At 41.7% G+C, this 23,924-nt stretch overlaps 1 protein-coding gene and 1 pseudogene across 2 annotated transcripts in view; one reads left to right on the plus strand and one right to left on the minus strand.

Annotated features, from left to right (window-relative positions):
* Positions 1-1,656, plus strand: part of LOC109324977 — a 5,040-nt pseudogene extending 3,384 nt beyond the window's left edge.
* Positions 1,657-1,905: 249 nt separating this feature from the next.
* Positions 1,906-23,924, minus strand: part of WDR4 (WD repeat domain 4) — a 26,926-nt gene continuing 4,907 nt past the window's right edge. For both annotated transcript variants that reach the window (XM_019528994.1, XM_019528995.1), the window contains exons 4-11: positions 19,537-19,693; positions 18,553-18,665; positions 15,851-15,911; positions 13,735-13,833; positions 10,189-10,253; positions 7,780-7,963; positions 6,913-6,982; positions 1,906-3,046 (exon numbers count right to left, since the gene is read on the minus strand). In XM_019528994.1, coding sequence (XP_019384539.1) covers positions 2,865-3,046; positions 6,913-6,982; positions 7,780-7,963; positions 10,189-10,253; positions 13,735-13,833; positions 15,851-15,911; positions 18,553-18,665; positions 19,537-19,693 — 931 coding nt within the window. In that variant the 3' untranslated portion in view covers positions 1,906-2,864. The remainder of the gene's footprint in view (positions 3,047-6,912; positions 6,983-7,779; positions 7,964-10,188; positions 10,254-13,734; positions 13,834-15,850; positions 15,912-18,552; positions 18,666-19,536; positions 19,694-23,924) is intronic.

Raw genomic sequence — 23,924 nt, forward strand, 5'->3', positions numbered from 1 at the left:
TGGGAAAGGGAGAGATCCAAGCTGAAAGAAGAACTGGAAAACTGTAAAGTTAAGTCATCAGCTTTGGTATCTTCCTTGGAGGCAGAGCTGTCTAAAGTCAAGGTTCAAACCCATACACTAGAAGAGGAAAATCACCTCCTTAAACAGGAACTGGAGAAGACCAAACAGCTGCCCAGGTGTCCTGATCTCTCTGATTGCCAGAATGAAATTTCTAGTTTAATCACTAAAACTGAAAAGCTGTTGAAAGAGAAAGAAGCCCTGAGTAAAGAACTCAATAGATGTGTTGATAAGGTAGCTAAAGTGAGCTACTTGGAGAATGTAATTGCAGGCTTGAAGCAGGAACAGAAGTCCTGGGAGCAACAGAATCAGATGCTGAAAACACAACTCATGGTTTCACAGGAAAAGGTCCAGAGTCTGGATGAAGCACTACAAAATATTAACCTTCAAATGTCACGACTCAAATCAGACCTCCGGGTGACCCAGCAGGAGAAGGTGGCTCTTAAGCAGGAAGTGATGTCACTGCACAAGCAACTCCAAAATGCCAATGATAAGAATCAGGTTCTAGAACTGGCTGTGACTTCTTCGGGGCTGCAGAGCCAGCAAAAGAAGCTCTGCTGGGATCAACTGGATCAGCTAATGAAACAGGAGCAGCAGCTATTGAGGCAAGAGAATGAGAGGCTCCAGAGAGAAATCCAGACCACTAAAACAGATCTCAGTCATTCCAGGGAGAAGATTCGGCAGCTGGAATCTAACATCCTTTCCCTGAAACACCAAAAACATCAAAGCCAGTCGGGTATTATGAAAGCCATAGAGCAAGAGAACTTAAGTTTGAAGAGAGAGTGTGAACAGCTTCAGAAGGAACTGTCCTCTGCAAACAGGAAGATCAGTCAGATGAATTCACTTGAACGCGAATTGGAGACCATCAACTTGGAAAATGAAGGGCTAAGAAAAAAGCAAGTCAAATTGGATGAACAACTTATGGAGATGCTACACTCGAGCTCTGGTGCGATGCTTAGCCAGTCGCAGCACACTCGGGAGCTGCCGCAGCTCCAGCAGCAAGGCTGTACCATGGTGCCCAAGGAGCAGTTCCAGCGGCTCCAACATCAGCTGCTTCTAGCAGAAAGGAGGAATCAGCGCCTGCAGGAGGAATTTGAAAACCAACCCTCAGAAACAAACATGCCACAGGCCTTGCTACCGGAGCAGCGAGCAGTGCATGCAGATTCCTACAGGAGGATTGGGCACCTCTGAAAGCTTGGCTGCTAATGATCTCATTCCTTACCATGATAACCTTACATACACATGAACTGGCATAAGCTGAGAAACTTGAGGGTCAAATTATACTGCGGGGTTTTTTTTTTAAAAAAAAATCCTCTACAGTATTATGTGGGTTTTTTCCTATTTATTTGTGTAGAAGTTATTCTGTGAAATTTCACAAGCTGTCATTTTCAATTTGTTACAAATCATTTTATTTACGTTATTTAAATTGTCAATGTGTTCAATGTGGAAAGAAATACACTATTTTTCTCAAAGTGCTGTAACTATTTTTAACAAAAGGTACTAATTTTTATATGAGATTTGAAGAAAATCTGGACTATTTATACTTTTTGTATAAGTTGTATAAACTTTTTAACAGGGAAAGGTGACACTTTGATGTAAATGAGAAATAAAAAAAATCAATGTCTAGATGGGCCTCAATCCTGAATATGGTAGTTCTGTCCCCCTACTTGGAGTGGATGCCAACAGCAGGTTCTACATTATTCCTGAACAGCCAGTATGCCAGAAGTGTTCCATGTTTTTTCCCCCTCACTCCTCACATTTACTTTGTCAGTCCCTTCTGCATATCAATTGCATGTCATGTTTTACTGCTTTAAATTAAACATGAAGTGGTAAAAGGAGTGGGAGAAATTCTCAGTTCATACTTTCATATATTTTTGCTGGATCATACATATTTACAAACCCTGGTTTTACAGTCTCATCTGACAAACAGCATATTCTATGAAAACAAGATGCATTCTGCTGCATACAATACACATTCTGTCATTATATTAACTTTGACACCGCAACGTAACAAAAGAATGAATGCCATAGGACTAAAGATTAGTTTCTAGCTTCCAAACAAATATCCATTGAAAGCAAAAGGTATAAAATATTCCTCGGTGTTCTCAGAAGCCATTTTCAAAGACGCCTTTTACTGCGTACAAAAAAACTATTCTTCTGCGGTTCCTGGGGGAGGTTACTCCAAGTAGTGCTGAACTGGATCTTAAGGCAGAAGTCACAACATAACATCTGCAGGGGTAAAACTTAAAACAAGCAGCAGCAAGAACCTGCCATCTACAGCCTTATATACGTAATAAGAAATACAATGTTCATTTTGCATGATTCCTCTTACAGGCTGTTATTAAGTGAACAGTCTAAAACAAAACTAAAAACTTGGTGTAAGCTTTAAACTAGTACATTTTCCCACTTGAGAAACCAGTCTAAACATAGGTGACATTTGGAAAAAGAGTAGACAATATCAGTCCCGTTCTTCAAGTAAAGCTCTATCTCCAATCTGAAGTTATTAAGCTTCAGATGCTTAAAACTGCATTTCACACTCTCTTTTAAGCAGCCACTATAAATCTCAAATTATTAGGATGATACATATGGCAAGGAACAGTGTATACAGCAAGTACAGTATCTTTTCCAAGCGGGATATTGCCATGTTAACATTAGCTTGATTCATTAGGAAGCCCATCTTAGATTGAGTGTATAAACACTAATGGCTGTCTGTCATTTACTTGACACTAAAAGGGAAAAAAAATTCAGTGCCCAGATCAGTTGGTTTTAAGTATGGTGGAAGTCACATGCAAATGGTGCAGTCAGTGTCATAAGGGAGGTTCTCCTGTCTTGATCTTTTTATTTTGTCCATTAGTACCATGCTGTAGCTCTTTTCTTTTCCTCTTCTGCTGTTGCTGTAACCTTTCCTCTTTCTTCTGTAGATAAGTGGTCATGTTATCGAATGAAGCCTTATAGAGAGTGCGATAGCAGCTGTCTGTACCAACAGACCCTGTGTTGAGGTGGGGAGAGGGACAAAAGAAGAGAAGCTGAGTACTTTGAGTGCTACACCCAATTACAACTAGCACTGGAAGTCTAAAATAGGAGACTTGACTCCTGTAATGCAGCTCTGGCTAACCTATTACCCAACACTGCATTCTGTTTCAACACAATTGGGTATTTAAAAGTGTTTATATTGCAGTCACGTCCAAGATTTCCAAAGACTGGTGCCTCAAGTTTAGAGGTTTAAATTGAAAATTAGGCATCAGAGAGTTAACATCTCTCAAATGTAGTACAGCAGAGTTGCATCTTACGTGGGGGTTATGTTCTGAAGTCAGCACATAAAGCGAAAATCACGTCTAGTCAAAATATATTGTCCTGGGGACAGCGAGAGGAGGGACCGGGAGGCCCCGCCCATGATGTGCATGTGTATGTGCGAGGTGCAGCACGGGAAAAAACATGAGGGAACAGCAGAGGGAACAGGTCGCTCACTAAGCAGAATGGCAGGCTGAATCGCCTGCACTATTTAAATTATTCAACTATACGCCGAGCGTGTATAGTTGAATTCGTGTAAGTTAAATGCGCGTATGATGCGACTCCACTGTATTCTGAACTTGAGTTCCTGTTTTTTAAATTACTGGTCAATGTAGTCAATTTTCTAGGAGGCCAGGGGTCATGCAGCATGTAGGCTACAACAGCACAAGTGGGCTACAACAGCATGGGTACCCAGGCTGAATGCTGTGTGCATGGCCCTCCTCCCCTTCCCCTGCCCCCCATCTTCCACACCCACATACTGTACCCCAGGATGTATTGCTCTGCCCTCCCACCCCAATCCCTGGGGCGGGGGCTGGAAGCAGAAACTGGAGGAGGGAGGGGAAGCCCAGGCCCCCCTGCTGTTCTGCAGCAGGTGTGAGATGGAGGAGTGGTGGCTGATGGGAGCCCAGGGGTTAATCTTTAACCCTGCCAGGGGACACCAGTTGGACAGCCTGATGTACTCTATTGCTACAGCTCCACAATACTCAAAAAACACAGCTTAAGCACCAGTGAGAGCACTGTGGTCAGCTGAATATTCCCTGCATCTTTTTAAGTTCAGGGAATGACAGGCTATTGTAAGCAGGACATGCATCCAATTTCCAGCGCTGATCCTTCTAGACTCTACCACTACCTTGTAAGCCTGTAACAATACATCCTTGAAGAGGCTGTGGCAGTAAACTTAACCACATGACAAATGCTTGCCAATCCTCTAAAAGGCTTGGGCCACAAAGGAGGAAAACTGAGAGGTTTCCATGAGGCGTATAGGAGACAGCTGCCAGGTTCAGCCTCTATTTCCAGAAGCTATTCAGATTGTTAAATTTTTCATCCTCCTTCCTCTTCCTTCCCCACCCCCCAAAAACCCTTACATGTTAAGAGAAATGGATTGGTTTTCGATGAAAAAAACAAAGCACCAGTCTAGGTGAAAAGTAGAATTGACACAATCACATTGCATTAAGAGTCTGCAGAATTGTTCATGGGTAATTTATTCAAATGAAGGGTTAAGTATTCAATTTCAGCCTCTAAAGTGTTTGATGATATAGGGTCTTACAGATTCAGTGATCACAAACTGCGTAACAAGAAAACAAGAGGATATAAAACATTAAACAGGGTTTATTTGGGTTTTTGGCAGCACAAGCAACCCAATTCTTTTAGCAAATGAAGTCACATTTTTTTCATAATCTGTAAAAGCACTAATTATACAGCTGGAATAGGTGCTCATCAACTGAGCCTCCTCTTGTTAATTAGCTATAATAATCACTATAATCTGAACAGGCTTCCTTTCCCAACTGCAGATACAGGGAAACTATTGTAATACAGTAAGGTAATTTGCTCTGCTAGAAAGTTACAAGAATTTTTTTTTCCTCCCCTAGGATATATTTCTGTATTGTTCACTTCCACTTTAGAAGCCTGTTTTTAACATGTGTACACCTTGAAATAGGAGCTCTGCAGCAAAGTCTCCCTTCTGATGGGTGGGGATTTCAAAACTGACCTTCAGACTGAACCTAAGCTCAGCAGAAGTTATTTTCAACACATCACAGTCTCTACCATTCAAAAGTAGTTTAAGATGGGATGTTAAAACAGATCACGTTTTCCAAAGTTCTGCACATCTGTTTCAGCTGATTTATGTTTTCTCCACATATTTATCAAAAAATGTAAATTTAGTTCCCCAGTTTGCCTGCCAGCATGAGCGGCCAAAATAGACTTCAATCGTACATGGAATTAAAAATACACCTGACTACGTAATAAGACACCCCCACCACTGCATATAACTGGAGCTTCCAATTAAAAGGCTTTTTATTGCCTTGACAATAACCTTTTCCTCCAGGCAAGCCAGTAAGTGGTATATTTCTGGGATGACGGTAGAAGTGGAGGAGTAGAGAACAAACAGGAACAAAACCTCCTCCAAAACACTACAGTAAATAACGTGGCATTGACATCACAAATTGGGAAAAGTTAGCCTGGGACAGGGCTACGCCTTGTGAAAGAAGGAAAACCATCTCGCCCTGGACACAGAAAAAACAACCAAAATGGAAGGAAAGGAAGCAAGACCAAGAAACCCGTGGTCCAACCCTCTCTAACCACCACCTGTGATCTGCCAGAGGGTCTGCAGTTCTAGGATCAGCCTTCTTAACCATCAACAGACTCATCTACAACCCTTTACTTGACCTGTGGGAGTGATCATCATCCCTGACTGTGAGAGATTGCTGATGACAACAATGATATCCTAAGCTGTAACCTGGGCACACATTAAAGCAATTAATGGAGTCCTAAAACAAGAAATAAACCACAAAGTTATTCCACAAAAAACGTGTAATAATTCTGTGGCTGGTTCCTATTATGCTATTAAGCAAATGTGTGGCCAGTTATGTCCCTGTGGCTGGCAGTCCCATCAGCTGATAGGCTCCCAGCTGCAGAAGCACATGTTGCACCCCCGTGGCTGGGAGTCCGCATCAGCAGATGGAAGTTTCAGCTGCAAGGAACACATGGTGCATGCCCCCCCCTTCCCCCTCCCCCCGTGGCCAGGAGTTGTCAGCTGAGTGGGCTTCCAACCATGGGAGCTTGCTACTTGCTGCTGCAGGGGGAGCCTGCAGTCAGGATTGTGATCGTAATCCCAGGCTCTCCCTGCACCAGCAATAAGGCACAATGGAATCTGATGCTCAATCCCATAATCATGACTCCTGCTGTGCACATGGAGCCTGGCAGGAGGCACAGTTGTGTAGATCACACATCAGACCCCATCACACCTTTACCTGCATGTTTGTTCAGAGGCTTTGGGCTGCCAGACCAGAAGCCATGTCCTGTAATCACAGAACAGGTCCAGCAGGCTTCCTTAGGCTGCCTGATCATTAGTTCAAGTTAAGCAAAAATGGGATCTCCTTTAAAGTGGATGAAGGGCTCAACATAGGTGGGAACTTGTTTCCTGCTAGCCAATGGCTAACAAATCAACTGGGTATTTTGTTTTGTCTTTAATTTTATGCTTGGGAAAAGACACTGAGAACAGCATTGCAGGTTGGTCTACTAATGTGCATGCAGGTCCAAATCCAATTAATTTAATGCATACCATAGTTCAGATATGGACAGCCATGCTACAGAATAAGTCTGACATTTTTCTTACTCTAAGGCCTTTTACAACTGTTTAAAGTTTGCCATAGAGACTTCCACTGGAGGACTGCAAAGCACTTTACAAACACTATATCCTCTGACTTACAAGGTAGCTACATCGTTGCCTGTTTCCCTCTTCATGCATCTTCTCTAAAGCCTGTGAGAAAACTACAAGTTCTCTCTGAATCCCACTTGTGCTTTAAGCAGTAAATAACATTGGTTCTTTAAACCAAAGTTCCTCACCTTCAAACACTGTCCAGTTGTCATGCAGGTATTTTGACATTTTCAGTAATCCTTTGTCATCATTCACAGGCTAGAAAAAGAAAAACATAAATCACTACACTCAAAATAATTGTACAAGGCATATCACATTACCCAGCACACCAAGGAATGAACACAGCTAACCTGACCATAGTGATGGCAAGGTCTAACAAAATTCAAAGGGTTGGGATTTTGGGTTTTTTTTCCTTCCCACTAAGACCTGGTCCACCCTGTCTAAGGAGGCCTGGAAATAGATGCCTACCCACTGATACAGAAGAAAATGGGAATCAAAAAGGAAATACTGTGGGGAAGAAATGAGGGTCCAAGAACATGCCCATGAAGCTTAATTTAAATTAATAGCTTTCCAACTGTGTAAATCCTTTTACAATGGTAAATGGTCCGCCCAGTTATGAGGGCTGCTACAAAGATTCTGATAGCATGCAGCTCAACCCTGACTCAGTTCTCAATAGAAACAAGACCTTTACCAATAGAAGAGCTTTTGCTTTTTTTCCTTCTGCTTGCTCTCTTTGATGCACATGGTAAGAAGGGCTGGTGCGGAGCATTACTTCTCAGCTTCTGTCTTTCTTTCTAGCAGAACACTGCCAAGAGCCCCCTGCTTGTCACACCAAGCTCAGGGACAAAAAGGACTTTAGAAAAGGCACTAGTGCAAATCAATTGGAATAAATTGGCTGAGACCACAGGCAAAGAGAGCTAACTCTGAATTTAGCTTAGAGCCATAATGCATTAAAGCAATTAGGCCACTGCATTTTTATTCATTATAGTTAGACTACTTCTTGCTGAGGACTAGAGCGGATGCAAAATAGATGACTTTATCAAAGTGCAGCTAACCTGCCACTGTCCATCCATAGGCTTGTACAACAGAAGAGGTGTTACTTTGTTTTCCTGGAAAATCCAGAGCTCGCCTGTTTCCTCCAAGGCAACATCCCAGCCTTTATGGTTCAAAGGGATTTGCTGTTTGTGAATTAGCTGCTGGGTATGAACAACAAACTGGAATATGTAAACTGTGGGAATACTTTAGAGAGAAATAAAAAGGTAATTACCATCATTATCAAACCCACCCATAACTATCACTTATATGCAACAAACTGCATCTACCCACTCTAATTCCAAAACTCCTGCCAGAGTGAAGGCAGCACCATTAAGTGCACTGCTAAGAAACATCCCCAAACATTTAAGTGGTACTTTATTTATGTCCTCAGAGGACACCCCAATTTGTAGATACTGCAGAATTTTAAACCGCTTTTCAAAAGGTTATCTAGTGGAACCCAGGTTCTTCCTTACCCCAGGTGGTCCACAAGTCCTCATCTTCCAGGGTGGGGGGGGGCTAGAAACAGCTGGAACAAACAACTGTGCAAGACTGAGGTACACCAGCTGTTTGTTAATACTTTTACTTCAAAGGGCACCAGTTCTCTGATCTTTTGCAGGGGAATGCAGCTGTACTTCAGCTGAGTGGAGAAGTCACATACTTTTGAAGTAAAAGCAAAAATAAGTTGCTGGCCAAAAGAGAATTTTTATCATCAGATGCATTGTTTTACAGCAAATTGGGCTCAGGGTTCAGACAGAAGAGGGAGATACGGGAATGGAACTAGAAGAGTGTGCATGCAGGGAAGCAAGGAGGTCTGTGGAGCCAAAGTGCCCATATGGGCCCAGGGAAGAGGTTGGTGCAAGAGGAAGGCCTCACTGCCCTTCAGTCACCTGCCAGCATCAGTTTCTCCTCCTGCCCTTTCACTCCCTCCCCCTGCTGCCTCCCCACACACACCCTTGACCTCCAGATGCAAAGCCTCCCAAGATCCATTAGTGCTGACAGTAAGCACCCTAGCCTAGAAGAATGGGGCTTTGGCAACTTCACTGAACAGGCTAATCAGGAAGAGTCTTCTCCTTTTATTACACCTGTATCAGGAGAATTGCCTCTTCCTAGGTTTACTAGGTTGTAGAAAAGTAGAGATGTTAGCCCTGGAGCTAGGCAGCACAGTTGCTCATTGATTCCATTTCCCTGTTGCTCACTATTCTCTGCTCCACAGCAGACCCTATACCAGGGGCAGGCAAAGTCTGGCTGGCAGTGGACTCCATTTCCCAGCAGTCCCTGCCTGTGGAGCTGGGGCCAGTTTCCATGGAGGCCCCAGCAGCAGCCAGCTATAGCAGGGCTGGGGTTTCCATGGAGACCAGCCCCAGCAGCACTGGCAGGCAGCAGAGGTGCTAGCTTCTTCCTGGTGTGGGGGCTGTGCTGCAGGGCAGGATCCACTGCTGCCATCTGTGCAGGCAGGCAGCGGCAGCAGCAGCAGCACTGGGAGGAGTGACTATAGCCCCCCTCTCCCCCACCACAGGACCAGCCCTGCTGGCAGGGCACACAGCTGCTCTGCAGCTGGGCAAGGATTTTGCAGCCATGACAGTGTTACAAGGAGCCAGGGCAGAGCCACGAGCCACTGTGTGGTCCTGCAGATTGGTCCTGGTCCTGCAGGCTGCAGATTGCAGCTCTGCCCCAGCTCCAGACCATGCTGTTACTGCTGCAAGATCCAAGCCCAGCTGCAGAGCAGCTCTGAGCCCTGCCAGTACTGCTGGGGCCATTCTCCGCAGAAACCACAGCCTCATGCTATCATATAGTGTGACTGCTGCTAGGGGTTTCCACTGAAACCAGCCCCAGCCACACAGGCAGGGGCTGCTGGGAAATGGAATCCAGCTGCTGGCTGGATCTGCCATTTTGCCCACCCCTGCCCTATACCTTTGGGCCCAAAGTGCACCACGGTCATCAACTGTTGATTTTAAGGCTGTTTGAAAATGGAGCACCCCACCCCCCCAGTTAAAAACTGAACTCCTGTTCTATAGCCCTATGATACAGTCCAATATGTAAGCAGGACCAGAACTAAGCCTGGAGATTTCCATTGTTTTTGAGAGCTGCAGGGTAGACGGGGAACAGAAGCAGTGCTTTAGGAATTGAGCTTGAGGAATGGCCATAAAATCCTGATTCTGTTCTTGATGCTTCCCCCCCACCTCCTCACAGAAAGATCAACAGAGGGAGACTGCATAGGAAACACTGCAAGGGTTACCCAAGCCAGCCTGAACTGAGCACAATAAGAGCTCTCAATCCAAGTCCCGACATGCCCAAGATGCTTAAAAGATCAAGAGTCACTTGATATATTTAGAGAAGTCTGATACATCCAGCAGCGAAGGCTTAACTGTCCCCTGCCCTCTCCTTAAGTAGCTATTATGATTATAGCAATCATCCCCTTTTATTCTTACCAGTCACATAAAATGGCAATGTAACTTCCTTGACAACAATAAGATATTCTTGACACAGCATATTTCTGTGAGAAAGGGGAGGGGGGAAAAAAGGAGAGAGACATGATTACAACCTTAAGCCAGAGATAGAGAGATAGAGGATGGGGGGGGTTTAATGATTAATTCGGTCTTGCTCTAAAGAATTATTCTTAAATGGAGACCTCTAGTAAAACTAATTTGATCAAATTTAAGTTGACACAAAACATTTTCTTCAACAGTAGTCCTAGTTTCCAGAAGCTCTCTGCATTTCTCCCTTCTTGGCCATCTAAAGGGTCAATGAAACCTCCCAAATAATACAATCAGCAAAGATTGTGGGAGATCTATAGCAAATATGCCAGCATTCTGAAGGAGAGGAAAACTTCTTCCTAAGCATCTGCACAAGAATTAAGGGAAGGAACCAGTTAATGAAGGGTACTTAGCTGGAATACCCTACTATTGGTTCACAGCTTACACAACAGTAAAATGACAGTCCCAAGCTCTAGCATATAAAAACATGCAATGATTAGTAACCAATGTTTTGTAAGTTTGGTCTCAAATTATCTGTGATAAACCCCATCTCCCACTGGGGTATGTCCTACAAAAAGGAAGGTGTGAGAGACTGAGAAATTCCATTGCTATTTAAATGAAAGCTCTCATAGCCAAGCAAAGAGAGTGTTTTACTGGGCAAAGACAACTGCCCTTGCAGGAAATATTGTTCTTCCTGCTGGAAAACTGGATTGAGCATATGACACCCCCCCAAATCAGGTTACACAGACTTTTAATGCTAGAGGGGAATAAAGAACCCATAAAAAGGCTGAGAGTAGTGCGGCCTGCAATGTTACTAACCACACAACTAAAAAGAGAAGACTGTGAAGGCAAAACCTTGCTCCTTATTAATCCTGCAAGCACTGGAGAAGTGCCATCTCTGGTAACGGGAGTTTTACTACTCAGATGGGCAAGAAGTTCAGTTCTTCCTTCAGAACAAGGAACTAATTCCCAATCTCCCTATCACTCTGACGGGACATGTTAAAAAGACATCCCAGCCCCTGGCCAGTACTGGCTGAATAGGCAGTCAGTCACTGCACAGCTTACACTTGCTTGTAAACTGGGAAAATGGGCTGAATTCAGGACCAGTCACTGGATTCTTCCTATGATTTAATGTTTCAATAGTAGTAATCTGGAGAAATAATAATTGCTGCCTGAGTCTTTTCTAGCAGAGTTTAATGCAAGGGGCTAGGAATGCAAAGAACCAGATTCACTTCCCTATTCTGTTTAGGAGCCCAAGGCTACTGGAAGATAAACAGCTGGAAGGAAGCTTTACATAGTGGCTCCTGTCTGCATTTGCACTGTTAGTTGAAAAACACACGTTCAGTGGAGAGAAGGAAAGGCTCCTCTATGCAACATAATCCAGCTGAAAATAAGACCTTGCAGCATGGGCTCCTGTCTGGGAAGAAGTACAACACTAGAAAGGTCACTCTCAATAAAGAAAAATATAGTTAAAAACTCTTGAGACTGTTCTACAGCCGATACACTGTAGAAATGCAAAATTATCATTCCACACTTAAACAGGATCCTTTTGTATAGGATAGAGCACTCACAGTTTCAAGTACTAGGAAGGACTGCAGGTGAACAGGTCTGAGAGATTAATTGCATCTAACAAGTACTGTGCTAATTATCCAAACATGGAGCTACATTTACTGCAGCTCTATAGAAAGAGAGATGGCTTCCTCTGACAAGTAGCAGCAGTAGGTTCCGTAGTTATTTAAAAAATACTGAATATAGAGTTGTATTCTATATCTACAACACCATCTACTTTTATCAAACTGCATCATAACAAAAAGATGAGATGCTTCTTGGCATTAAGAAGAGGGAAAAAAGTATGATGTGCTCATCAACACAGTTCAGCTCTCTGTCAATCTGGCAGAAAGGGTTTTGTATGGATTTGAAATGACTTGTTACTTTCTTTTTTTTTTTTTCCAATTGTCCAGCTGGCCATGAAATATCAGGCCCCAGGCAACATTCTGTTCATTAGTTCACTACTGGAGAGGTTTCACTAAAAGAAATATTCTAACAACAAGCCATAGTTAGCAGAGATTTTACACACTCTTTACAGGCCTAATGTCTGCTCCAGCCAACACCTTAAAATTAACCTCTGATGTCATTTGTGAGAAGCAGTAACCCTGCGAAAAATTAATCCCACACAGTTGAATTTGGGTAGGGTTATATCATTTCCATTTTGACCTGTACATAAGGTCAGGTGAAAGCTTTGGAGGGGGGGTACATTCATAGAGCGTTACAGAATAAGGTAGTGTAAGAGTGATGTTGTATCCAAGATAATCCAGAAATTATGTAAGCAGCAAGGATTTCTTAGCGTGTTCTCTCTCATGGGACCAACTATAACTCTACCCCAACTATACAGTCGGTCCTACAAAAAGAAACCACGCTAAGAAATCCTTGCATCTTATACAATAAGGGACAGAATAAAGTTAATTTATGCCCCTTACCCCCACTTATACAGAATCTGGTCTCCGTTATCAGCTGAGATGACTGATCTGAGACCAGCATTTCGTTTAGACTTCCGTGTTGCCATTTCGAAGGGACAGTATTTTGTTTCATTGTTTCATTTCGAAGCTCTGTTCCATTTCATTTAGTCAAAACTGTTTTGACATTTTGTCTGTAGGCTATAATGGGGAATCATAAAATGCCTATAACTTTGTCATTTCTTGCCTGATTCAGATGAAGAAAGGGGCTACCATCCCTGCAGTTGAGGGCATAAAACCTGCCAAGTTTCAAGAAGATAGGTGTGTTTCTGGGAAACCACACCTCAAACTGTTGACAAGCAAAACTCATATCATTTGCTGGCAGTGGCATCCTGCTGTCGTCCCACACGCAGATCTGGGGGCCCGCACCCTCCAGGAGGGCTGCGGGGTTGTGCCAGGCTCCTCCTGGGGGGCGTGGGCCCCTGGATCTGCATGCGGGATGACAGCAGGATGCCACTGCTGCCTGAAGCCAGCACCTGAATCTGCCTGGTGCTCGGCGCAGGCTGAGCCAGGCAGACCCAGGTGCTAACACTGGCCCCAGCCGGCAGCAGCAGCCTGCTGTCATCCCACACGCAGATCCGGGGGCCCGCACCCCCTGTGCAGGCTGTGGGTCTGTGCCAGATTACTCCGGGGGGCACAGGACGACAGCAGGCTGTTGCTGCCAGCTGAGACTGGTGCTGGCTGCAGCCCATACCAAGTGCTAGGAAGCTTGGGTGTTGCTGCTGGTCTCAGCCAGCAGTGGCAACCTGCTGTCGTCCCATGTGCAGGTCCAGGGGCCCGCGCTGCAGCAAGCTCAGCTTCAAAACTCAAAATGTTTCAAAACTTTCAAAACATTTTGAGTGCCCCGATTTCATTTTGAAGCTGTTTCAAAGCCTTTTGCTGCCACTGGAGAGGTGGTCCCAATTCTAAAGTGATGGAACACGTTTAGAAGTTGTAAGACTCCGCAGCAGAGTGAACATATGAGTACATACAACTCGCATATCCATACCTTGTCATTGTTGGTTGCATCAGGCTTGCTGACACTGTTTAGATGACAGCAGTACACTTCTTTTCCACTTTTATATTCCCAAAGCCTCAAAGTACAATCCTAAATAAGTTGGAATGGAAAAGTTGATTAACGCTATCTCTGACACAGAGAAGTTCTTATGGTCTTAAGAGACAAGCTAAATCATATTTCCCTAGGCAGCCTCACGAATGAGATTCTAAATCTTCACTTCGTTAAACTCTCAAATTGCAGATAAGGCATTTTAATTAACATAATTTAGCTCAATTCTAACTTGTTCAATCATACAAAAAAAAAAAAACCTTTTGTAGTATAAATTAGGTTGCTGGATGAGTGGGTTTACGCCTGCTTCATAAATAGCACAATAAATGTGCTCATCACCTTAATGGCATTCCTTTAAGGTTGCCCTTCCTTCCCCTCCCCCTGTATATCACCCAAACCAGTTTGAATTGTATAAGACAGGAAAAAAAGTCCTCATTTCATGTTACAGCTGCTTGGAGGGAGAGATTAAAGACTCTTCTGAAAGAGAGTCATCTTCAATGATTCTGTTTAAGAATGAAAAGCAGACAGGTTCATCACTATCACTAAAACTGCTCAGCAAGGTAGTACAAAGGAACCAGAGACAGGATCTCTGGAGAAGCAAAACTAAAAAAATCAAAGTAAAGGTATAAGGGCGACTGTAACATTATAGCAATTCAGTTCTACAGGGTAAGTTGTTTTTTGTACAGTCATATTAGCAATAAATAATCTATTAGGGCTGCACACACACATATTAACACACAACATTATTTCCTTTTTCTGGTACTGAGGCTCACCTCAGATTGGTTAGTCTCTCTAGATCTGGCACTATATCGGGTTGCTCCCAATAAAAAACTTTTTTTCTATCATCATATGATACAATTCAGAAATTCTATAACCTAGGTTTTTAAGCATTAAGCAAGTGTTTTCATCTTAAATGTTCCAAGGAAAAATATCCAGGATTCTAGCATTCATTGCTCATTAAAATGCCATTAATTGCCACAGCTGCCTGGCCCAACATTTACTCTACTTCAAAACTGCTTTAACAGCCCCTTGATCAAAATATATTCATGCCCCAAGGTAAGAGTTAATCACGAAGAATTAGAGAGGAAGGCTGCAATTTTTCTGGCCCAAGAGATAAAAAAAAAATATGAGAACCAAGAAGAAACTGAACAGATTATACAGAACCTACAAGATCTACTCTTGGAAGAGGAGAAAACCAGAGTGTGCAGAAGTTAACAGAGACAGCAGAATTAGGGAATTATTGATTTGAAAGAAATCCTCTGGTTTGTTCTGAGAATTTAAAAAAAAAAAATCTACAAAGAATGACATTTCAGAACTGAAAAGGATGCAGAAAGGTGAAGAAGAGAAGAATAAAGGTGGAGAGTCAAAAAAAATAAGACTGAAAGTTGGCAAGAATGTACTGGAAATGGAAAATTATGAAATAGGTCTTTGGCTATAAACTTGGATTAAAACATGAGTAGATTCTGAAAATGTTTCAGTGAAAGTACTACATGAGATCTGACACTTCAGAAACTTTAATATTTGTTCTTGGAATGCAATTCCCAAGTAGGTGAGAGGGCCATAGACTGTGAAAGTTGAGATTTGGTTTCTGCAGGTATTACTACACCATGCATTTGGGCAAATTTTGGATGTTCTGGTATTTTCTGAGCCATGTACTCCAACATACATGATTATTCTACTGTTCACACATTCGGTAACTTGCAAAATATTCCATAAACAGACACTAAAATGTTTGGGGTTCCATTACTATTAAAAATACTACGGTGCTAGTACTTCCACTTTATATAGAAAAGTCAACTCCAGTTCTTGCCAGGAGCCCAATAGCAAAATATTACCTACTTAATAAGCAGCTTGTGGTATTAAAAAGTGTTAAAGCAAATCAAAATATACCCATCTCACTAATGACAGAAAGACCAAACATGGTAGAATACTGAGAGAGTTGGCACTGAAGTATAATTATTCTGTTTCTAGGAAAAGGAAGTCCCTGAAAAACAAGCAAATAACTGCTGAAGTCAGAGTTCAAGGAGTGACATTTTTGGAGAAGAAACAGAATACATACCCCAGAAGCTGATAACAGAAGATCTGGATAGTTGGGTATTACAAATATTCTGCTTACAAACCTACAGAAAAGTAATTAAAAGTCTGGTATGTACCAAGAACAAAACACTAACACAACAATGATAAGACTGTATTTTAGGGTTATGCATCCATCCCTTATATAGAAAAGACAACAGAAAGACAAGTTACAGAAAAAGGAGTTGCTTCTCTCCCTCAGAACCACTAAGCTAGCTGGGAGGAACAGACATGCTCCATTTGATTAAGTCACAGTTTCTAATATTCCCAGAAAAGTCCTCCACCTAATACTTTTTTTTATTTTCCTGTAGTCTAGGAATTTTACTGATCTCCTTCATGAATGAAGACAGTGCTGTTACTGTGGGTGTTTAAGGTTTTCAGACCAGAAGATGCAAACAGGAATAGATTTATCTTGCCTTTTGGACTCAATTATGATCATAATATTAAAATAAATGAATGAATGAATGTTTTGTTTTTATTAGTGAAGGCTGAGGCATCAGTGTATGAGGTCTTTCTTATCACAGCTGAGAATTATTCAACCACAATCTCTCTTCATTCTCCTTTCAAAGTTATCTATATCCAGTTGGAAAGCAATCACTCAGGAACTTTAAACACTGCACCTTCCACCATGACAACCCCTGGAATCCTTTGTGAATCCTCAAAGGACTGCTGGAGCATTTTACTATCCCAGAGCTAATGTGTGACAACAAAATGCTGCTGTCAGTGCACTGAACAGATAAGAATATACATTTGAATTGTTCTTTAAATAAGGGGATACTCTCATTTTTAAAAATAAGCATGATTTCAAACCAATTAATTAAAAAAGAATTAAAAATTAGCTCTAGTCAGTGATTCTGAACCAGGGTGCCACAGCACACTGAGAGTCCAGATATCCTGTCTCAGGTTCTCACCCTTGAGAACTGGAAGGGTGCCGTGGATTGCCACACAATGCTAGCACCGTTAAGTGTGCAAACATGATTCATTACATAAACACAGAGATGTCAAACAGGAATCCATAGTGTCAAAAACATTCTGACCTGTTGTGGTCGTTCTGAGGTCTTTACACAAGAGGAATTGCTCTGTTATTTTTCTGTAATCAGAAAATGAGTGAAACCTAACAGCTGGCATTTTCCAAGGGGGGCCTTGAGTCTAAAAAGTTGAGAACCGCTGAGCTAATTAAATCTACTCTTATTACAAAAGCAACAACTGCAGGTGCAGTCATAACACTGCAGTTTCCCTAAAAACAATACAAAACATTCATGCAGACTGTTCAAAGAAAGGATATTTTGTAAGGGAGAAACAAGACATCAAAATGCATTATTGAATCTTTCAGTCCATGTATTCTAATTTAAACACTGATTTTTTTTCAGAAGAGCTTGGCCCATTTATACTAAGTACCCTCCTATTGTGAAATTATTAAACAATTATTTGTCCAGGTACAATAGCCTCCACTTACTAGAAGGGGTATTCTTCATCATCAAAGCTCTATATTCATTAGAGATATAACTGTTTACACAGCAGACAGAAGAGATCAGATACAGCAGTGTAAACAAGCATTGGAAACCTCATGTTCAAAGGCAGTTTAAGATCTTTGATATTCATTAAAAACTGTGCAGCTTTTACACAATGCCAAAATCTGTGAAGATTAAACTGCCAGGGATTGAAATGGTTTTATTAACAGTGTCTATTAATCAGATTTGAAGTGTGTTCTCACACACTAAAACCTATCTGTAATTTGAAGAGATTGTACCAAGACAGGGAAAGGCATACAGCCTGTGAACTGAAGTCAGCCCGCCATTCAGCCCACCAGTAGTCTGGCAGGTTACTGGAAGCTGTGGGGGTATGGCCTGCCATAGATTTCAGGATTCCTGGACCCTAATGGACATAGCCATTGGCAGCAGCCCCCTGGCCCTGCGCCACTGCCCCTATGTTCTGCATGTCTCCAGATGTGTGCTGCTGCCTGAACGGGACTCCATGCTGCTGCTTGAACGTGAACTCACCCCAGTTGCTGTTGGCTTCCTGTCCACACTGGGAGGAACACCAACAGTCCAGATCTGACCGGGGTACTTTGACACCCTTGGGTTATGGCATCTGTAGTCACTTCCTTCACCTGGTGTCCCTTGTGTCGTGGTGGGATAGTACATTACATCGTATTAGGCTTCTCTGCATATTGCATTCACATCTCAAAGGGTGTTAGTATCCCCAGGCAGCCCTGCTGCCAGAGAAGCAGAAGTGTGCATGTTCTTTATGCTGTGCACTGCCATGCTGGGTGGCTTTTCCTGTAGTCCCCATGCTACATCTATAAATTCAAGGGAAGAATACCAGTTCTCCATCATGGAGAAATACTAAGGGGGAAAAAATGCCAAGATGTTTTTTAGAAGGTTTTCTGAAACGTGACTACGTGTGAAATGTAAATTTCCTCATTTTAGAAGATTGTGACATCATGTAAAATCTTCCAGTATGTTTGGTATTTGCCTCCTTCCTCACTGCCTGAACACTCAGACAGAAAGGACACATTTCTGTGGGCCAGGCAAGCAAATAGGGGACTTCCAGCTAGGGAACCTTCTCTACCCCTGTCCAATGCTACTGCTGCCCCACTTCAGCCTTGGAAGCATCTTTGAACCAGACTCCAGTAAATTCTTCCAATATATCACTTAAATGCAGTAAGCCCTGACACAATAGACTTACTCTTTATGCCCAAGGCAAAAGGCTACGATGTTATGTGGAGCTCCGGTCAAACTGACTCTAATCTTCTCATCTCGGTCTGCAGTTAGGATATACTGATCGTCAGGACTCAGTGCCTATTGGGACAAGATGGGGGTTACAGAACACAAGATAGGAACATATTGAAACAAATTATTTCCAGCAAAGGTGAAAAAGTAGCAAGTGTAATGACAATATTTTTATCATTTGGATGCCTTGTGATAACATTACCTAAGTTGCAATTTAATATTTAGAATAGAAGCTTCAAACCTTCTAGGTAACAAAGGCGGCAACACTAGTCAATGTCAGTTATACTGTGGAGTTTTTCAAAACCATTAGAAGTATACAGAAAGCCTCACTGTGCTTTAATAATAGACTAAGTACAAAAACCTCTCATTGCCAAACTATAAGGCTAGGCTAGACCAGTGGCATTCGAGGTTTTGGCCCTGAAGTCCAGATGAATGACATGGGGCTAATCCGCATGCTGCGACCAGGCCTCATGCTGTCCCCACAGGCCAAGATCAGGCTCCACACACCTGATTTAGCATGCAGAGCCACAGCCCACAGGGCTCCCCACAGGCCCATAGGGAGCCCCACAAACTAAATGACAAGGTGCCAGGGGCCAGATCTGGCCTGCAGGCTGGGGTTGAGCATCCCAGGGCTACTGATGGCTTAACACGTGTGTTCCATCTCTAAGTTCTAGGAGTCAGGAATGACAAGACTAGCGCTTAAAAACGACACTGTCAGGAGATCTAATCATTGCGCTCCTTCTGTTACACTGAAAACAGGTCTCCTTTTATCTGACATTTGGATTCCAACAGGAACTTTTAGAGGAAAGATGCTGCTGCTCTTCCATCTTGCTTATAGTAAAAAGACTGGGTTTTTGACAGCTGTGTGAACTTGAGGCGGAGAAAAAGTATAAAGCTAAATAATCAAGCTAGAAGAAGGTAAATAAACACACATACGTACTATGTCCATTAGCAGAGAAAGGTGCCCAAGCTCAAGCTTTCCTGCTGCTTGAGGGTCTGTTATGGAATAAGAATAGACATCTCCAGATTTGTCTGCAATCAGAATCTTATCTTCTGCTGCTGTAATAATCAAGGAGGTACTTCTCCTAACTACAGACCTGAGGGGAAAAAATGTCATGGTTAAGTTTATTAATGGAGTTCAGTATGGCTGTTTTATCATGGAAATGGAAGACCAAAACTAAGTTAACTATATGCTGCCACAAAAAAAGAATACTTGGAGATTATCCACCACTCAAGGATAACAGAGATTAAAATAAGACATAGCACAAACATTAATTTAAATTACTGTAACACAGACACAAAAGGGAGAATTGAAATGCATGGGTATATTTTAAAATGTTGTTACTTTCTGGCTTAATTATTTTAACTATGCAGCCTGCATGTACTTCTCAGGAAGTTTGGACAAGTCTATTAAAAAAGAAGCTGATGACAAGCTTGGAAATAAAAGGGGGGAGTATGAAGTTGCAGAAAAGGTCATGTATTGGATCTTTGCATCTAAGAAGGTTCACGGCTCAGTCTCTAGCTGTGCAAACACTAGAACAAGGGCCTGGCTCTGCACCTTTGCTATACTTAGTCACCCAAACTGGAGCTCAGGATCCAGAGTTCATCTTGTAGCAGCAGATATCCCAGCCAGTGAAAAGTTAGCACTTACTGTGCTTGCAGTTTTAATCATCTTCATAGGGGAGATAAGATCTTAATGAGCAACCAGCATGTTTTTGTAATACATTTTTCATTCTTAGCTTGCTTTATTTTTAAAAAAGTATTTGCTATTTAGTATTTGCTGCTGCTATTATTTTTTTATTTCCATAGTATTTTTTTCACCAAAGTCTGTCAGTGCTCCTGTGAATTAAACTATGCCTTTATATCTCTGGGTAAATAAGGAAGGCTTCATTTCACTTGTCAATGAAATGTGGTAACTGCTGAAAAAAGCATTGTAATGGACTTTGACAATACATCTAATACTGTGTCATTTGTTAGCCAGATTACATTTTTAGTAGGTTACTTTCTGGGTTGCTGGTTTGCTTACCCAAAAGATATAACATGAACAGCCCCATCTCTTTCTGTGCAGCACCATCAGAGGTTCTCTTGCATTAAATGAAGGACAGCATATGCCAACATTGCTTCCTATGAGTATTGCCACAAACATATATCTATTTCTGCATGTCTGGTTCAGTGTCACTGTAGAGTTATTTTCCCATGCAATGATCCTTTTGTTGGTATTCCCAGTTTCCTAACATCATAGGAAGTGACATCATATAACTCTGAGTAAAATCCAATTGGGTTTCAGGCTGACACGTCAGTAGAAGACTGAAAAAGCAAACAATTACCCTGAAGCACCCTAAAATGAGCGAGAGCAGCCATGAGAGAGGACTGTGTTCCTCCTTTGGGGCCGTGGAAGAGAATACATAAGGAAAGAGAGGTCTGACTATATACAACAGCAGCAATATTTCTATAAGCTGCATTGTCACTTTCATCAGAGCCAAAAGGAGAAACCAATGAGGCCCTTGGGTAAAATTAATCAAAATTTATGTGGCACAATGTAATTTAACCAAACTACAAAATGATGTGCCGGGATCAAAGCCGCACATTCTATTAGGCTAATTAAACATCTGTGACTAAAAAGCACCACAGTTTTTCACTGGGGAAATAAAAAAAAATACCGATCAGAAAACACCATCTCAGTTTTGAAGGGAGCCCAATTATTTGGCACTGCTGATTTTTTTTTTTTTTAAGACAACACAACTAAAGAAACAGAATAATTGTATAGTGTGGTCACCAAGTAATAGAAGAAATATTTTATTTCTCTTTTTCTTTGTATGCATCTCTAACACAGAGAAAATGGACAAATATTTTAAAATGGGGAAAAAGCTAGAGCCAAGAAATTGACCAGGACCTCAGGGATAGGTCTAGTACCTGAAAGTACTTCAACTCCTTCTCAGTAATGACACGGTTGTAAATTGAGGGTGTTGCTAATTTAGTTTTGTACAACTCCAATAACAAGACAATGGATGTTTTTATGTTAAAATACTGAATTGAGTTATCCGGTTCTGCCACAGACAGACTAGGATGGCAGCTGGCAAGTCATTAAAGGTCTCTCATCTATACCATAAGTAGAACTATGAGGAGGAAAGCTGGTCATAGCATTTATTCTGCTCTGAAGACAGAAAATAATCTAGCATTTTTCCAGATATTTACAGACATAAAGTCTTCATTTTGAGAAGTCCCAAGGGTCCTCTCTCACACAGGACAATCTCCAATGGAAGATTTATAATTGGAGGACCTCTGGTGGACAGCAAAAGATTACTCTTCTCCTCAGGAGGATGGAATTACCAAAAGAAATATAGATGTATAACAGAACTGATAAAAATTGATTTATTTGGGGTAGTATGGGGGAAACCAGATTTTTATTTTGTAATTCAGACTGAACATTTTAATTTTTAAAAACTAGTCTGTTTAAAATAAACTCTGAATTTAATACAAACCCTGTTTACCCCGTACTTATTAAATGATTGAAGAGATTATAAAAACAAACAAACAAAAAACCATGCCAAATTCACAGGCCTCCAACACAAATGCTGAGTTATAGATTGCCTTCTGTTTGATACATAAAGAGAGTCAGGGGGAAAAAGCATCTGACTTGAAGTCAAATTGTTGGATCAAGTACTGTATTAGGGGCTTGTTCCTTTGGCAGAAACTGGGTGTTAGAACCTGGAAAAATCATTACAAGTGCCGGGATCCCACCCCTGACTTCCAGACACACCATTCTAAATCTCATCAAGATGAGCTCTTGAACCATCTCCCTGAGCTTTCACTGGCCGCTTTCAAAATTATGAGCATTTGTCATTCCCACTTGTGTGGAATGAAACATTATGAAACGTGTTCTTGTGGATGCCAAGACTAGAGATGATGATGATGACAACTATGACAATGATATACGGATGCATCTGAACTATCTCCTATGGCCTCCCTACCATGTGCCAATACATAACAACTTAGACTGATGTCATAAATTTTTATTTTGGGCAGACTGCATGCTAATGGATTTCCAAATACTGGCATTAAAATTACAACTGGCATATTAATTTGTTATAGAAGTAATTTCATAGTTGGTAGGGTCAGAAGGGACCTAAGCAGATCATCTAGTCCGACCCCCTGCCATGGGCAGAAAAGGATGCTGGGGTCAAATGACCCCAGCTAGGTGGCTGTCTAGCCTCCTTTTGAAGACCCCAGGGTACAGGCAAGCACCACTTCCCTTGGAAGCTGGTTCCAGCTCCTAGCCACCCTGACAGTGAAGTAGCGCCTCCTGATAGCTAGCCTGAATCTACTCTCAGTCAATTATTAAATTGCCATATATCATTTCAGCATTTGCGGTATATATTTGGTTATATTGGACAATAAATAACCAAAGATCTCCTGTTTAAAACTAAAGTTTTAATAGGCATTTATAAAACTTAAAATTTATATTTTTTCAAGCTGTTTTGCACACTACTCCGGATAAATGTTTAAAACAGATTTATACAATAATTATGATTTATTATTTTCCCCCTACAAACCTGGTTTAGAATAAAATTGTATCATTTGAAGAATTTTACAAACAAGTGAAAGAAGAATCACATCTTTAAAGCACTGAGTAATACAGAGCGAGTAAAAATGACTGTTTAATATTATGGGGTTACAATTATGACCATCCGTCATATGCAATATCTACAAATTAAGGTTTACTGTTCCCAGCTTCAGTGTTGCAACTAAACATACGAGACAGTAAGTGTGTATTGAGCTGGAAAAGAAAGAAGAGATTTAATTATCCAATACAACCCATGGGTGAGCTAGCAAGCAGGAGTGGAAATTTTCAGCAAGACTCCAAGAAATTAAAAATATTGCTTGGTTCATTCAGGCAACAAGTTCTCCCTTTTGTCCTGTTCAGAAAGTTCACTGGCATGGTTCAAGCATTCTAGACTATATGAAGCAAACATGGCTAAAAGATTGCTGGATCTGCTGTACAAGAAGGAAACTGAATAGCATGGAAAAAGCATTGACTGGGAATTTGTTACTCTGATTCTTGATGAGTGAATTACGTACACAATGATCCATAAATGCTTTTACATAAAAGCAGAAGATGAGGCTAATCTGGCTGATGACAAATTTTAAATTACAGGCACGGTGGGATGTAATGCACAATTCAAACAAGCACACCTCCTGCCGTGCCACCAGTACATGGTTTTCATAGATTTACAGATTTCATAGACATTAGGGCTGGAAGGGACCTCGGGAGATCATCGAGTCCAGCCCCCTGCCCAAAGGGCAGGAAGTCAGCTGGGGTCATAGGAT

Source organism: Crocodylus porosus, unplaced genomic scaffold (genome assembly GCF_001723895.1).
Source record: "Crocodylus porosus isolate Cpor-Errol unplaced genomic scaffold, CroPor_comp1, whole genome shotgun sequence".
In the NCBI taxonomy this organism is placed as follows: domain Eukaryota; kingdom Metazoa; phylum Chordata; order Crocodylia; family Crocodylidae; genus Crocodylus; species Crocodylus porosus.